The sequence below is a fragment of the Trachemys scripta genome, chromosome 8 (assembly GCF_013100865.1).
Source record: "Trachemys scripta elegans isolate TJP31775 chromosome 8, CAS_Tse_1.0, whole genome shotgun sequence".
Lineage (NCBI taxonomy): Eukaryota > Metazoa > Chordata > Testudines > Emydidae > Trachemys > Trachemys scripta.
The window spans coordinates 38,046,814-38,064,316 of NC_048305.1; the positions used below are offsets into that span (position 1 = coordinate 38,046,814).

Here is a 17,503-nt window from a genome sequence, read left to right on the forward strand (position 1 = left end):
AGCACTTCAGCAAAGAAACTACCTATGCCAACAGGAGGGCTTCTCCCATTGCTGTAGGTCAGTGGTTCTCAACCAGGGGTACCTGTACCTCTAGGGGTTTTCAGAGGTCTTCCAAGGGGTATACATCAACTCATCTAGATATGTGCCTAGTTTTACAACAGGCTACATAAAATGCACTACTGAAGTCAGTACAAACTAAAATTTCAATGACTTGTTTATACTGCTCTATATACTATACACTGAAATGTAAGTACAATATTTATATTCCAATTGATTTAGTTTATAATTATATGGCAAAATGAGAAAGTAAACAATTTTTCTGTAAGAATGTGCTGTGACACTTCTGTATTTTTGTGTCTGATTTTGAGTTCTGTATTAAGCAAGTAGTTTAAATGAGGTGAAACTTGGGGTACACAAGACAAATTAAGACTCCTAAAAGGGGTACAGTAGTCTGGAAAGGTTAAGAGCCACTGCCATAGGAGTTATCCACCTCCCTGAGAGGCAGTAGCTATGTCAATGGGAGACTTCTCTGGTCAATCAGCGCTAGTCTACACTGAGAGTTAGGTCGGTGTAACTGCACTGCTGAGTGACCTAGTTATAGGGCTGGTCCCCACTTAGTCCGGACTTCGGACTAAGGTACGCAAATTCAGCTACGTTAATAACGTAGCTGAATTCGAAGTACCTTAGTCCGGACTTACCGCGGTCCAGACGCGGCCGGAAGTCTCCCCCTGTCGACGCCGCGTACTCCTCTCGGCGAGCTGGAGTACCGGCGCCGACTGTGAGCACTTCCGGGATCGATCCGGGATCGATTTATCGCGTCTTAACCAGATGCGATAAATCGATCCCAGAACATCGATGGCGTGCCGCCGGACCAGCCGGTAAGTGAAGACTAGGCCTTAGTGACATAAGTCTGACATAAGACCAAGCCTAAGACTCAGGGCAGGCGCTTCAGAAGTGGAAAGGAAATTGTAAGAGGACCTTCAAGTTTCTCAAATATGAAGTATCTTTGGAGAGCTCCTTACATCTCAAAGATGCTGTGAGGCTGCAAACATAGGTGCCCACTCCATAGACAAAAATTAGCGGATGCTTAGCACCCACTTGCAGCCAAGCTTCCCTCCCTCCAGCCGCCCCCCGCCAATCAACTCCTCCAACAACTCCAGAACAGCTGGGTGTGCAAGAGACGCTGGGAGGGCGGGGTTACCTAGGGAGGTGGTGTAATCTCCTTCTTTAGAGGTTTTTAAGGTCCGGCTTGACAAAGCCCTGGCTGGGATGATTTAGTTAGGGATTGGTACTGCTTTGAGCAGGGGGTTGGACTAGATGACCTCCTGAGGTCCCTTCCAACCCAGATATTCTATGATTCTATGAAGGAACGGGGACGGGGCACGCTCAGGGGAGGGGCAGGAAGAGGTGGGGCGAGGGTGGAGTGGGGGTGGGAAGAGGCAGGGTGGGGGCTTGGAAGAAGGGGTGTGGTGGGGGCAGGGAAAATTAGAAGCCGGCGCCTGTGGCTGCAAAGAAGAAAGCATGTTGTCCAACACTATGATGAGCAGGAAAGCCTCTTGTTGCCCTGCCCTGGCAAGTTTTCCCTGGGTGAGCTGCTGGCTGAACTCCACCTGGTTTCACAGGATCTAGCATCAAGCACAGACCTTTTCTTTTCAGACTACACCACATGGCTATGTTAGCTGATGCAGAGTAGCGGGTCCGGGACAAGACCAGAGCCACTCACCTGTCTAGAGTTCTGGTTCTCAATTCTTGTACTGACATCTGGGTGGAGGGTGAAGTCTGGAGCAAAGTACTCGAAGTATTCTGCGAGGGAACCAGTAAAGAGTTAAAGAACAGAGGCGAGGGGAGTTGGAAACTAGTTTTTCTGAAACACTGTTCTGCAGAGATGGGAACAGCCTACCCTACATCATTCTAGCTGTCACCATACCATCAAGAGCACAGTGAGAGCCAACTCCATCATCATGAGGGGTATGCTGCCAGAAAGAAAAGAGAAAGCAACAGGAACATTGTGTATGGAATTTAGAACACATGATACTGTAATGCAGATATGTCTGTCCAGTGAGGCCCACCACAGATGGGGGATGTGTACAGTAGGAAGCAAGAAAGTTCAAGAACACCTGGGTTAGGATCAGAAGATACTACTACTTCAGCCCCACTCTGGTTAACATTAATTAACATAGGTGTGGAATCCAGCTAAAGTCCCTGACCCATTAGAACGTCGAAGCACATTAGCTAAATTTATGAAGAGAGTGGGAAAACTCACATTAATTTATTCCAAGGCTAAAAGGAACCATTGTGATCAACTAGTCCAGGGGTTCTCAAACTGGGGGTCGGGACCCCTGAGGGGGTCACGAGGTTATTACATGGGGGTTGGCGAGCTGTCAGCCTCCATCCCAAACCCCGCTTTGCCTCCAACATTTATAATAGTGTTAAAGTGTTTTTAATTTATAAGGGGGGGTCGCACTCAGTGGCTTGCTATGTGAAAGGGGTCACCAGTACAAAAGTTAGAGAACCACTGAACTAGACTGACCTTCTATATAACAACATAGATCAGAGACTTTCCTAAAATAATTCCTAAAGCAGATCTTTTAAAAAAACATTCAATCTTGATATAAAAATTGCCAGTGATGGAGAATCAACCACAACTCTGGCAAATTGTTCTAATGGTTAATTACTTTCACTGTTAAAAAATTATACCTTATTTCCAATCTGAATTTGTCTCATTTCAACTTCCAGCCACTGGATCGTGTTATACCTTTCGCTGCTAGACTGAAGAGCCCATTATCAAATATCTGAACATACCCTGCAGGTATTTATAAACTGTAATCAAGTCATCCCTTAACCTTTGTTAAGATAAATAGATTGAGCTCTTTGAGTCTATCACTATAAGGCAGGTATTCTAATCCTTTTAGTCATTCTTGTGGCTCTTCTCTGAACATTCTCCAATTTATCAACCTCCTTCTTGAATTGTGAACACCAGAACTGGATACAGGATTCCAGCAGCCATTACACCAATGCCAAATACAGAGATAAAATAACCTCTCTACAATTATTCAAGATTCCCCTGTTTAGGCATCCAAGAATCACATTAATCCTTTTGGCCACAGCATCGCACTGGGAGCTCATGTTCAGTTGATTATCCACCATGACCCCCAAATCTTTTCCAGAGTCACTGGTTCCCAGGATAGAGTCCCCCATCCTGAAAATATGGCTTACATTCTTTGTTCCTAGATGTATACATTTACATTTAGTCATATTAAAATGCATAGTCCTTGCTTGCACCCAGCTTTCCACGCAATCCAGAGCACTCTGTAACAGTGACCTCATCCTTTTCATTATTTACCACTCCCCTAATTTGTGTGTGTCATCTCCAAAATTTCTCATTGATGATTTTATGTTTTTTTCCCAAGTCATTGATACAAATAGTAAATAGCGTAGAGCGAAGAACAGATTCCTGTGGGACCCCACTGGAAACACATTCATTCAATGATGATTCCCCATTTATAATTGAGACCTGTCAGTTAGCCAGATTTTATTCCATTTTATGTATCTTACGTTGATTTTATATCTTTCTAATCCAATGATACTCAGACTGAGGCTTACAAGCTGCAAGTGGGCTCTTTAATATGTCTCCTGCGGCTTTTTGCACCACATGATATTAAAACACTGTGTGATTTAATTATTAACCAATCTAAGTTATTAACCAAGCAGGATGCTTTTACTATGTTATCAATCAGTTTTAGTTGATACAATAAATACTTGGTCAGTCATTTTGATGTGAGAAATAATATATATATGATTAGAACAGTGATATTCAGGCCTCTCTCTGATTCAGGAGCCAAATTAGCAATCAGCATTATCCAAAAGAGCCACAGTCATGTGAATTCATTATTTCATTTACTATAGTATTATCTATTCATATTTAAATGTGGAAATATTGGGGGGGAGGAGGTGCGACCGTGGCTCTTTTAGGCAATGCTGATTGTTAATTTGGCTCCTGACTCAGAGGCCTGAATAACACTGTTCTAATCAAAATGTTGTTCATTACCAAGTTAAATGCCTTATAGATGTCAATTACATCAACATTATTTACCTTTATCAAACTTGTAATCTCATAAAAAAAAAATTATGTTAGTTTCACAGGATCTATTTTCCATAAACCTATGTTAATCGGCATTAATTATAATACCTTTCTTTAATTCTTTATTAAAATAGTCCCATATCAGCTGCTCTAATTTCTTGCCTGGGATAGATGTCAGACTGACAGGTCTATACTTACCCAGGTCATCCCATTTACCCTATTTAAATATTGGCACAACATAATAATCTGTAACAAGACGACGCTAACTCACCACTGTATGGGAGTTCCTCACTAATTGCTTCATCCACAAGCAGCGACGTTTCATAGGTCCTAAAAACACAGAACATTCTACTCAGTCCAGTAAAGATCGACTTTTCCCCCATTACCCAGTACTGGCAGTCAGCCTGAAACTCAATGCCAGTTACAGCTGCATAAAGGCCCAAAGGAGCACAAGTGTTGATAACCCTCATGCCATCTGCAACAAATAGGACATTCTCCAGCAAGCATGTGAAAGACTCACCAGCATCGTGCCACATTACGAACAGTATAGCCACCTCCTCCCAGCACCAGAAGGGGGATGTTGAAACTCTTTACGTACTCCACACACTCCCTAAAAACCCAAAACAGAAGGGAAATCTGTGACTGTTAGCAGCTGATCTAAGCTCATCAATGCAGCACCATGCTCAACCCAGTAACATACCTAACTGTATGATACACAGAGTTCAGGGCTCCCATCAGTGAAACCCAAACCTTGCCGTGATGGGAGCTGTTCTCATGGCTTGAGAGAAATCTGACCTCTGTGTTCATGCATTCTGGCAGAGCACTGCCGGAAGAAATGTTGTGAGATCCCAAATCTAGTCTGGGGAATCTGCTTATGCAGAATCTTACCCCTTATTAGCTCTTCTGAGGAGAGCCTCCTATCCCACAGGGAACTAGATTGCTCTTGTTGAACTCAAGACTCGCACTGAAGACCCAATGCATTCTTTCACTGACTTTAAATGTTCCATCCACACCCTTGCTGAACTTACCCATGTCCTCTTATACTGAGGTTAAAGCAACCCAGACGGTCACAACCCAGGGAGTCAGCACCGCACTAGGGAAGAGAAAGAGAACAGCTGAGTCCTGGCTAAGAAGCATTATTCTCCAGATGCACATCCTAACAAGCCATCAGCATCCCACAGTTATACCCAACCTACCACAGAGCCACAAGCAGCATTCCAGCCAGCCAGCATCCACCTGTCCATATTTCCCCAGGCAGCCACAGATGCACATACTGGAGAGTGCATACCTCCTACCCATTCCCTCTGCAACAGATGCACATAGACCTGCTCTCCTACCTGCAGCACTATGCATGTAGGCTGGTAGTAGTCCACCACCTGGTTAATGACTGGCTGGAAGAGGTGTTTATAACCTTTAGAGAGAAAGACAGATTGTCATCATGGCTCAAGAAGGCAAACAGGGACATTGGGGCGCAGGAAAAGCATTCCACTTACTTTGGTCATCAATGCCATCCCGCAGTGGCACATTGAGGCAGTAATAGCGGCCACTCTCTGCCCCAACCTCGTACATGTCACCTGGCAGAGGAAAGGAGGCAGAGTTACAGCACACAAGGATCAGCTCTGAAACTTCACAGGTGTGGGCAGTACAGACAACAGCAAATCAAGACTTCTGCCAAGGGATCCAACCATGGCATGGAGATCCTTTCCACCTACTCTGCAAACTACCACAGGACCATATCCTTCACCCAGCCTCTCCCCACTCTCCAGAACTCCTTTCTTCAGTCATCTCTCTCTGAAACCAGAGCACCAGAACCTCACACTACTATGTAACAGCAGTGATTGGGGCCTGAAATCTGCACTTCACTGGGGCAGTGGAGATTCTGTACCTGTACCAGGGAAGAAGTAGTTCCCATATTTGTGAAAAGATACTGTCATGACACGGTCTGTCAAGTAAAAGGCCTCCTGAACACCATCTCCATGATGAATATCAATGTCAATGTAGAGAACACGTGGGTGATACCTGCCAGAAACAGGAGACAAAGGCGCATTACAGTCCACTGGTGCCATCCCAACTACAGCAACCACTTTGCTATGGTTTCCTAAAATCCAACCCCCATAAAACAAGCCTGTAATATGTCAAAGGCCTTCCGGCTCAGCAAGCCCATCTGGTCCCCCCTAAGGTCTCTGGAGAATATCTCTGACATTAGACCATAAGATGATGTTTGTGTAGAGCATCTTCCATACAAACTGTACTTTAAAATACTCTTGTCTGTTATATTAAGAGGCACGAACAAGGAACAACAGGTTTTAAGAGCAGACTAGAGACACGATAGAAAGCACATGAAAGAGAGAGATGCAGTGGGCTCGTTCAGACGGCAAAGGTTGCAGAGAAGATTCTTGCATTGGCAGCAGAAAGATTATGCAAAGGGTCAGGAAGGAGGCCATTGGCGAAGACGCAAAGTGAGAGGAACCAGCCTAGTAGTGCAAGTCCATGAATTGACTGACTTGTACAGTCAGAGAAGTTTAGAAAGCACTTTATGTACAAAAGTCTTTGCCATGAAAAAATTACAATCTAGTTAATCTTTAAAAATTAGAGCAATTTTTAAATGCTCCTGAAATGAATGGGGAGTAAAGTAATTTGAAGATGGAAGCAATTGTTCTTCCCTGTATGTGCCACAGCACTGGCATCATCACTCTCCAGTGCTAGAGTCTGGAGAGCCAGGACTTGAGGAGGTCAGGGGAATGAAGTGCAGTCATCCAGATGGAGGCATGAATGTGGATCTCAGCCACGGTGGGCAGAAGGACATACTGCCCAGGGGCATTGTTGCATAGATGGCAACAGGCAGCATTGCAGAGACAGGGAATGTGGAAAAAGGAAAGTTGAGTGAAGGCTGAAGCCAAAGTTACTGAGAACGGAGGTCTGAATGCAGGGGAGAGAAAGAAGATGCTGGTGGGCTTGAGAAGTGTCCTCTTGCCAAGTGGACATTCAGGGGAATGCAGGAGAGTTGAAATTACTGGGCAATAAATTTACTAGGTCCATCAGGCAGAGGTCAGATAAGGAGAGGTCATTTAAAGCATCAAAACTTATATGTCCCCACTTTTAATGTTAAAGAGAGAGGGGACATAACCCTTACCAGAGCCAACACCCTGTTTGAGATGAGGTGACTAGTACTGCAGTAACATTTAGAGGAGGCAAACCTTAATTAATCCAGAAAATATCAGAATGTCTTTCTATAATTCTCCAACCCATTCCTTATGAGTTTAGACTTTTTTTTGAACCACAATTGCATTTTTTGACCAAAGTGGAGGTCCCCATTATGCTGTCTCCAGATCCCTTTCCTGAGCCAATATAGTTAAATTTAGAATCCAGAAAGATTCACATGTAGTTCAAATTTTTCCTTCCAAAGTGCAACACTTTGCATTTATCACAAAGAGCTTAACAATGGCAAGAACTATACACATAGTAAGCCTCACAAGGGCCCTGTGAAGTAGAAAAATATTTCACAGATGGTAAATTGAGAAAACAATCAACAAAGCTAGCACCAGATATCCTTATTCTCAGTCCTCTGCCTTAACTGAGAACTATTCCTGCTTCTGAGGATGAGAACAGGACAGTAAGTCAAGAACTGAGTGTTTGGGACTCTGCAATGGCAGGGTCTTGGCAGAGAAGCGAAGCTACCAGTAGAGATAGACGCTGGAGATGTAAGAGCAGAATCATGCCAGGGACACGCCTGAACAGCTGTTAGGCTACAGAAGACACCTGAAACAGAGACTGTCCAGGGCAGCCAATGATCAGCTATGTCTAAGCCACAACTGAAATTAAGGAGAACAAGAAGGGAAGAACTCTCTATCAGCAGAGGGGATCCTATTTATGATGTGGAGAAGGGCAGTGTCCATACTACAACCACATCACACAGGGCGTCTCTCACAGCATTACCCTCCCAGAGCATCACTTCTAATCCAAAACAGTATCACAGTGCACTCACACCGAGTCCTTACTTGAGCAGCTCCAGAATGCCGATAACTATGTCATTGACGTAACAAAACCCAGAAGCCTGCAGTGCAAAGAAAATAAAATGGAGTCAAAAGAAGAGCAGTAATGAGCCCAACTTTCAGTGAGACAGAAATACTTAGACTTGTGTCATTACCTCAAACTTCTTGGCATGATGCAGGCCTCCAGCCCAGTTTATTGCAATATCACAGATCTAAGAAAGGAAGAGAAGATTAGCTCAAAGTTAAGAGCAAGAGAGCAACAACCCCAAACCCAACCCTGCATGTCAGTATGGACATCACCCCTACCCCCACATTGTGGCTCACAATTATTATTTTTTCCCCTTTCTCACCACCCATCCAGTCCCTTCAGATGCCCTGCTATCTGTCATCCAGTCAAGCTACTTAAGCTGTACTAAATCAGTGTTTGCAATCAGTCAGTGCGGGGGCAGGGGAAAATCCAAGAGATTCCCCCACAAATTAACAGACAGGTGACACCGAGTTGGTGTTTTTACAATAAGTATATGTAGTATAGGCTATCTTAGGGACTCCATCCCCCACAGTAGCCAGCTGGCATGTCAGTGTTCAAAGAGGACAAGCATATCAGCTCAGAGTTACCTTGTTGTTCAGTTGTGTTGCTCCCTGCAGTGAGGCCCCAGTATAGCGAGAGCAAAATTCGAAAAGGCCTGGGAACACTGGGCTGCAAAAAGAGAACACAAAATTCAAACAGAACAGAACCTTCCAACTTCAGATACACGTCTCCAGGACTGAGACCAAAACAAAACTCTCAGTGACCATTAGACAAAGAATATCAAAATGCAGTCTCTGCTAGAGAAATGTTAATTCGGGGTCATTCTGACCCTGTTCACTACAGATTACATACCAATAGGCAACATTACACCATCCTTTGCAAACACTATGGAAAACTTGGCGGATTTGATAATAATTACAAGAAACTTTCAAGTTAGTCTGGAACAATCTTGTTCACCATATATTCCAGATCTGGAGAATCGGAAACATACAGACTAAATCCTGCCCTCTACCATGCTGATGCATATATGGGGACAGGTCCTAGAGAGAGAAGACGCAAGGCATCCTGTGTAAGGGAGAGGGCAGGACTTCACAACAAAACAACAACAGGGAACATAGCTGTCCAAGACATCTACTCATACACCATATTCCCATGGGGTTGTAATCTGTTAGTTTGAAGATGCTCCCCAGCCATTCACCTACCTAGTGAATAGACTGCTGTGAGCAATAAATTGTATCCAGGGATGCACAATGCTCTTGCTCAGAGTAGCAAAGTATGTCTCATCTCCATCGTGAAATCCCACTCTAGCCAGCAGGCTCAGGATGGCAGAAGAACTCCTTTACTCATTTTCAGTGACTTACAGCATGCACACATTAACAAGTGCAAGTCATAACATATCAATGTGCGCACACAATCTACCAGAAATAAAATATAGACCTCAAATCTCTTGCTTCCATGTGTTTCACTTGTTAACAGGCCCCAGAGCTTGTACCTGACCACACTGTTTTCACAAAAGTAGAATTATAGTCAAATTAACCCAATGAGAAGATTGGCTGAGGGAGAAAGCAAATACCACTGCCACAGAAGTGCAGGCCAGGGAGGTGTGTGAAAAATGTGTTATATGGCCACCAACGGAGAGCAAGAATGACAGATCAGCTCACCCTAAAGTAGGTGGCAGCCTGACCTGTGTCTACAGCACTTTGTAGCCTGCAAATAGCTGAAACTCCCAGCAGACTGTGTATTTAAGAACACTGGGTTTGTTCAGTTGGGAGAAAAGGAGATTATGGAAAGGCAAGGATAGCAGCCTCTACCTCCCACAGCTAAATCTCATCACTTCTCATCCTGTCCTCACTAATTAGTGGGAATACTAGTATATAGAGACTGTACTGTTATCCTATTATTTATTGCTTGAGGTCAAGATTTTCAAAATTGACTAGTGATTTGTGACGCAAAGTTTGAGACACAGATTTTCAGAGTTTATCTGCCCTTTCTGAAAGTCAGAACCTTTAAGTTGTCTCAAGTTTGGCACCCAAAAAACGGAGGCAACCAAAATTAGCCACCTTTGAACATCTCTGCCCAAATTTTCAAGAGCTAAGACCCTCATGAAACCAAATACAGTTACAGTCCCTAGTATAGAGCTTACCATCTAGATTCAGATCTAACTACTGAAACTCTAAGATTAAAAAGAAGAGGGAGAGGAAGAAGATTTACAGCAATAACAGTTACTCAACAAACTGTTTGCAACATCTTAATGGCTCCATTAGACTGTAGGGCTTTTTTAGTTAAAAATGTAAATTAATACCACACTGTATTGGAACCATTATGATGCACCCATACCACACCAAGTAATCACATGAGATTACTGTAACCCTTGTACTTCCCATTCACCTGCTAGGTGCTAGATACTCACCAGTCATCACCCACATTGAAGGCATTGAGGCTCTTGGTGAATCCTTGCATGTTGTTGGGACTCACCCTCTGCAGGAAGTCTATATAATCCTCCGAGTGGAAGCGACACATATCATGCTGGGATGCCTGGTATGGTTTAAAAACCTCCAAGAGAAGGACACACAACAGTTATTTCCTGCTCAGAGTTGGGTTTACCTTGGCTACTATAAATCTCACCACAAAATTAACTCCAAATAGACAAATATCCCAAATCACTCTGTCAGTCTAAAAATGCTCAACTATGTGCTCAGCTTAACAAGTGTCTTGCAAATTTTAAATAAAAAGTGGTCAGGAAAGTAGGGATTGATTCAAGAGATGGTGTCCACAACAATATGAATTTCCCATCATTGCATTTTTTCATATTAAAGTATACTTTTAACTAAGTTAACAATCAAGAATACTACATATGTACAATGAGAGGAAATTAAGCTGCTCTGAGATTAATCAGAACCTTAAGTTTTGCCTTTCTTTATCTGTCCCTATTTAAAATATATACTTTTAACAAAATTAAGAAATTTTTGCTTTTTAAAAAAATTGGAGAAAGCATGGGCTTGTGTTCATGGGGAAATGTATTCACATAACTATACAGGAATAACTCCCCGTGTGGACAGTGTTATTCCGGAATAAGAGTGTCCTCACAGGGAATTATACCGGTATAGCTATATGGGTATAACACTAGTCTACAATTTTTGAGAAGTCGTCTGCTTCAGAGATAAAATGTGCTATTTATTATGTATTTTGATGTGCTGAATTCAAATATTACAATTAAAACAACTGATTGGCTACTGTTTCTTAGGCCTGGTCTACACTAGGAGGTTATGTCGAATTTAGCAGCGTTAACTCGAATTAACCCTGCACCCGTCCACACAACGAAGCTATTTATTTCGACATAGAGATCTCTTTAAATCGATTTCTGTACTCCTCCCTGATGAGGGGAGTAGCGCTAAATTCAACATGGCCATGTCGAATTAGGGTAGGTGTGGATGGAATTCGATGCAAATAGCTCCGGGAGGCATCCCACAGTGCACCACTCTGTTGACGCGCTGGACAGCAGTGTCTGCTCTGACCAGACACACAGGAAAAGCCCCAGGAAAATTTGAATTCCTTTTCCTGTCTGGGCAGTTTGAATCTCATTTCCTGTTTGGACATCGTGGCGAGCTCAGCAGCACTGGCAACGATGCAGAGTTCTCCAGCAGAGGTGACCATGAAATCTCAGAATAGAAAGAGGGCCCCAGCATGGACTGATCGGGAAGTCTTGGATCTGATCACTGTGTGGGGCGATGAGTCCGTGCTTTCGGAGCTGCGATCGAAAAAACGCAATGTGAAGATCTACGAGAAGATCTCAAAAGCCATGATGGAGAGAGGATACAGCCGGGATGCAACACAGTGCCGCGTGAAAATCAAGGAGCTGAGACAAGGGTACCAGAAGACCAAAGAGTCAAACGGACGCTCCGGATCCCAGCCCCAGACATGCCGTTTCTACGAGGCACTGCATTCCATTCTAGGTGCGGCCGCCACCACTACCCCACCACTGTCCGTGGACTCTGACGATGGGATATTGTCGACGGCCGCTTCCTCGGAGATGTTCACGGACGGGGAAGATGAGGAAGGAGATGAGGAGAACGAGGCAGTTGACAGCGCTTTCAACGCTGATTTCCCCGACAGCCAGGATCTCTTCATCACGCTCACGGAGATCCCCTACCAACCCCTCCCAAGGCAGTAACCCAGACCGTGAATCAGGGGAAACATCAGTAGGTAAGTGTTTTAAACATTTATTTTGAACAGAATAGGAATGATATTTTAACAATGGGTTTCTCATGATTAGTTTTCCCTAGGCGCTTTAGTTTCTAGTCCTTGCCAGTGCAGCGACTGGAAAAGTTTGTCAACATGTCCGGTTTTTCATGATTAGTTTGCCCTAGGCGCGTTACTTTTTAGTCCTTGCCAGTGCAGCTACTGGAAAATTCTGTCAATATGTCCAGGGATAGAGCAGAAATCCCCCTGGGACATCTCCACGAAGGTCTCCTGGAGGTATTGTGAAAGCCTTTGCATCAGGTTCCTGGGGAGAGCGGCCTTATCGCATCCTCCATGGTAGGAAACTTTTCCGCACCAGGCTAGCAGCAAGTACTCCGGGATCATTGCCTCGCAAAGCATGGCGGCATATGGCCCTGATGCTTGCTGGCATTCACGCAGCATGCGGTCTTTCTCTGTCTCCAAAATCCTCATCAGAGTGATATCACTCATGATAACCTGCTTTGAATTAGGGAATGTTAGTATTGGGACTGATTGCCTGTTCCTTTACATAACTGTAACCGGCCGTTTACAGCCACGCGGTGGAAGCGTGACAGGGGCAGCATGCAGGGATCTTTCACGGGGACAGCCACGAGGGGGTTGGGACAGGGGCAGAGTTCATGCTGGCCAGATTGCCGGCAGCAGGAACTGGCCAACGCTAGGAGCATTGCTTGGAACGTGAAAGGAAGGCACTGCTATAAATTAAGCTTTAAGCAGCCAAAAGTCTACAGCTTACCATGTCCGCCTACTAGCTGAATTCCATTGTCTGGCCCCGCTTGTGTGATCTGTACAGCAAGACCCCAGGCACTCAATGGGAAGGCCGAAAATTCGACCTTGTACTGAGTGCGCATGTGATAGGTGCTGTGCATGGTCTTGTTCACAGAGAAAGACTATATTCATTGTTCGCAAAACTGTATCTTTCTGAGGAATTCACTCCCTTTTTCCCATCCCACAGCTGCGAGTGTCTCCCGAGCTACCCCGGCATCCCCCTCCCAGAGGCTGGTGCAGATCAGGCGATGAAACAGAAGGACACGGGACGAGATGTTCTGAGAACTTATGGGCTGCTCCCGAGCCGAGGCGGCACAGCAGACCCAGTGGAGGGAGAACATGTCGCAATACCAGCGATCACACAGCGAACGGGAGGACAGGTGGCGGCAGGAAGACCAGCAGGCGACTCAAACGCTGCTTGGACTAATGGGGGAGCAAACGGACATGCTCCGGCGCCTTGTAGATGTTCTGCAGGACCGGAGGCAGGAGGACAGAGCCCCGCTGCATTCTATCTCTAACCGCCCTCCCCCGCCACAAAGTCCCATCCCCCCCTCACCCAAAGTCCCAAGAAGGAGGGGCGGCAGGGGCCGTGGAAACAGTCACTCCATCCCTGCAGACTGCTCAAGTAACAGAAGGCTCTCATTCCCAAAGATTTGATAAGTCCTTTCCTTCACTCCAAAAGCACCTCACCCAAGCCCCCGTCCCAGTTTCATCCTCTAACTGTGTAGTTGTTAATAAAAAATACATTTCTGTTAATTACTGTTTCCATCATGTTCTTTTAGAGGAGAGTGTGTTTGAAGAGGGTGAAGGGGGTTGGTAATTGGAGAGGACAGTCACCTTTACCAGGGTACAGACATGAGGGCAGGTTCAGCAGAAGGTCACATACACATTGCAGTCACTAGGCACCCTGGTCAGTCTGGGAGGTGGTTTTCATGTTGTGTGTGTGGGGGCTATGTGAGTTTGTGGCAGAGGAGGGCGATTACAGATCTTATGCAGCAGTCCTTAGCCTGGATGACAGAGCCACACAGCAGGGGATCTGTAACCGCCCTCCCCCGCCACAAAGTCACATAGCCCCCACACACAGAGTCCCAAAAAGGAGGGGTGGCAGGCTCCGTTGAAACAACCAGTCCACCACTGCGGACCGCTCTAGGAGCAGGAACCTGTCATTCCTCGAGTTTAGAAGCGTCCTTTCTATCACTACACCCGCTCCCCACCACAGTCTGCGTCCCAGTTTCAACACTTTACCATGAAATCCTTAATAAAGAAAACGGTGTTAATGAACAAAGTTTCATTTATTTTATTTTTAAAGGTGTGTTGGAAGGGGGGCAAGGGGGTTGGTAACTGGAGAGGATAGTCAACATTAACTGGGTAAAGAAACGGGGGCAGGTTCAGCTTCTGTTGAAACAAACTTAATAGTCACAGGTTACCCTGTTCACTCTGGAACCTAGCTTTCAAAGCTTCCCGGATGCACAGCGCGTCCCGCTGGGCTCTTCTAATCTTCCAGCTGTCTGGCTGGGCGTAATCAGCAGCCAGGCGATTTGCCTCAAGCTACCACCCCGCCATAAACGTCTCCCCCTTGCTCTCACAGAGATTGTGGAGCACACAGCAAGCTGCAATAACAATGGGGATATTGGTTTCGCTGAGATCAAAGCAAGTCAGTAAGCTTCTCCATCTCCCCTTCAGACGTCCAAAAGCACACTCCACCACCATTCTGCACTTGCTCAGACGGTAGTTGAAGAGTTCTTTTTCACTGTCCAGGGTGCCTGTATAGGGCTTCATGAGCCAGGGAATTAGCGGGTAGGCTGGGTCCCCGTGGATGACTATAGGCATCTCCACATCCCCAACAGTTATTTTGTGGTCCGGGAAGTAAATACCTTCCTGCAGCCGTCTAAACAGACCAGAGTTCCTGAAAATGCGAGCGTCATGAACCTTGCCCGGCCATCCGACGTTGATGTTGGTAAAACGTCCCCTATGGTCCACCAGTGCTTGCAGCACCATTGAAAAGTAGCCCTTTCGGTTAATGTACTGGCTGGCCTGGTGGGCCGGTCCCAGGATAGGGATGTGAGTTCCATCTATAACCCCACCGCAGTTTGGGAATCCCAAGGCAGCGAAGCCATCTATGATCACCTGCAAGTTTCCCAGGATCACTACCTTTGAGAGCAGTAGCTCAACGATTGCATTCGCTACTTGCATCACAGCAACCTTCACGGTAGATTTGCCCACTCCAAAGTGATTCACGACTGACTGGTAGTTGTCTGGCATTGCAAGCTTCCAGAGGGCTATGGCCACTCGCTTCTGGACAGTCAGGGCTGCTCGCATCCGGGTGCCCTTGTGCTTCAGGGCAGGGGACAGCAAGTCACAAAGTTCCAGGAAAGTTCCCTTACGCATCCGAAAGTTTTGCCACCACTGTGATTCATCCCAGACCTGCAGCACTATGCGGTCCCACCAGTCCATGCTTGTTTCCTGGGCCCAGAATCGCCGTTCCACAGCATCAACATGACCCATTGCCACCATGATGTCCACGGCGCAGGGTCCTGTGCTTTGTGAGAGGTCTGTGCCCCTCTCAGACTTAATGTCCTCACCGCGCTGCCGTAGCCTCCTCGCCCGATTTCTCAGCATCTGCCTCTGGAAAAGGTGGATGATAAGGTGCGAGGTGTTGACAACGGCCATAATTGCAACGATGATCGCAGCGGGCTCCATGCTCGCAGTGCTGTGGCGTCCGCGCTGTCAATCACCAGAAAAGTGCGCGAACTGATTGTCCGCCGGCGCTTTCACGGAGGGAGGGCGGGAGTGACGGTTGAATGACGACAGTTACCCAAAACCACCCTCAACACATTTTTTGCCCCAGCAGGCATTGGGGGCTCGACCCAGAATTCCAGTGGGCAGCGGGGACTGCGGGAACTGTGGGATAGCTGCCCACAGTGCACCGCTTCCAATGTCGACGCTTGCCCCGTTAGTGTGGACTCACAAAGTTGAATTACTGTCCTGAGTGTGGATACACACGTTCGACTTTGTAATATCAGTTCCACAAATTCGCTTTAAGTAAAATTGAACTACTATCGTAGTGTAGACCTACCCTAAGATATTTAAGTTTTTACATTTTATGTCTATGTATATTGTGTAGATAGTAGAGTTTTAATCATAAATTGTAAACCTAGGTCTTTTCATGTGTTTATGGTTGCTTTACATGATAATATTTCACCTGTCCTGTTTATGTAACATTTTAAAAATCAGCAAAAGAGTTATATAAATAAAATTTATTATGAAACAAAAGGCAAAAAACTATTATGTATATAGTTTAGTCCTATTCAATGTCTAGTCGGCCCTTCTTGGCTTGTCTCTTGTATTCATTAAATGGAGAATCTCTTGTCACTGTCCAGCAATAGTCTGCAAGCATTGATGGGCTCCATTTGCCCTGATAGCGTTTCTCCATTGTTGCAATGTCCTGGTGAAATCGCTCGCCGTGCTCGTCGCTCACTGCTCCACAGTTCGGTGGAAAAAATCTAGATGAGAGTGCAAAAAATGTATCTTTAGTGACATGTTGCAACCAAGGCTTTTGTATGCCTTGAGGAGGTTTTCTACCAACAACCTGTAGTTGTCTACCTTGTTGTTTCCGAGAAAATTTATTGCCACTAACTGGAAGGCTTTCCATGCCGTCTTTTCCTTGTCACGCAGTGCATGGTCAAATGCATCATCTCGAAGAAGTTCACGAATCTGAGGACCAACAAAGACACCTTCCTTTATCTTAGCTTCACTTAACCTTGGAAATTTTCCACGGAGGTACTTGAAAGCTGCTTGTGTTTTGTCAATGGCCTTGACAAAGTTCTTCATCAGACCCAGCTTGATGTGTAAGGGTGACTTCCTTGATTCAACAAGTGGTGGATGCTGAACACTTTTACTCCCAGGCTCCAATGACTGTCAGAGTGGCCAATCTTTCTTGATGTAGTGGGAATCTCTTGCATGACTATCCCATTCGCAGAGAAAACAGGAGTACTTTGTGTATCCAGTCTGCAGACCAAGAAAGAGAGCAACAACCTTCAAATCGCCACAAAGCTGCCACTGATGTTGGTCATAGTTTATGCACCTCAAAAGTTGTTTCATGTTGACATAGGTTTCATAGACTCATAGACTTTAAGGTCAGACGGGACCATTATGATCATCTAGTCTGACCTCCCGCATGATGCAGGCCACAAGTTGACCCACCCACTCCTGGAATAATTCTCTCCCTTGACTCAGCTGTTGAAGTCCCCAAATCATGATTTTAAGACTTCAAGTCGTAGAGAATCTTCCAGCAAGCGACCCCTGCCCAGCAAGCGACCCCTGCCCCATGCTGCGGAGGAAGGCGAAAAACCTCGAGGGCCTCTGCCAATCTACCCTGGAGGAAAATTCCTTCCCGAC

At 45.5% G+C, this 17,503-nt stretch overlaps 1 protein-coding gene across 2 annotated transcripts in view; it reads right to left on the reverse strand.

The window, feature by feature from the left end:
• Positions 1–17,503, reverse strand: part of HDAC3 (histone deacetylase 3) — a 30,862-nt gene that overhangs the window by 2,003 nt on the left and 11,356 nt on the right. Inside the window, exons 3-13 of one of the 2 annotated variants that reach the window (XM_034779295.1) lie at positions 10,512–10,654; positions 8,689–8,770; positions 8,229–8,285; positions 8,080–8,135; positions 5,967–6,100; positions 5,575–5,655; positions 5,419–5,492; positions 5,110–5,174; positions 4,602–4,691; positions 4,353–4,411; positions 1,724–1,803 (exon numbers count right to left, since the gene is read on the reverse strand). In XM_034779295.1, the coding sequence (XP_034635186.1) occupies positions 1,724–1,803; positions 4,353–4,411; positions 4,602–4,691; positions 5,110–5,174; positions 5,419–5,492; positions 5,575–5,655; positions 5,967–6,100; positions 8,080–8,135; positions 8,229–8,285; positions 8,689–8,770; positions 10,512–10,654 (921 nt within the window). Of the gene's footprint in view, positions 1–1,723; positions 1,804–4,352; positions 4,412–4,601; positions 4,692–5,109; positions 5,175–5,418; positions 5,493–5,574; positions 5,656–5,966; positions 6,101–8,066; positions 8,136–8,228; positions 8,286–8,688; positions 8,771–10,511; positions 10,655–17,503 lie in introns of those variants that run through there. The other variant, XM_034779296.1, reaches the window with a different exon arrangement.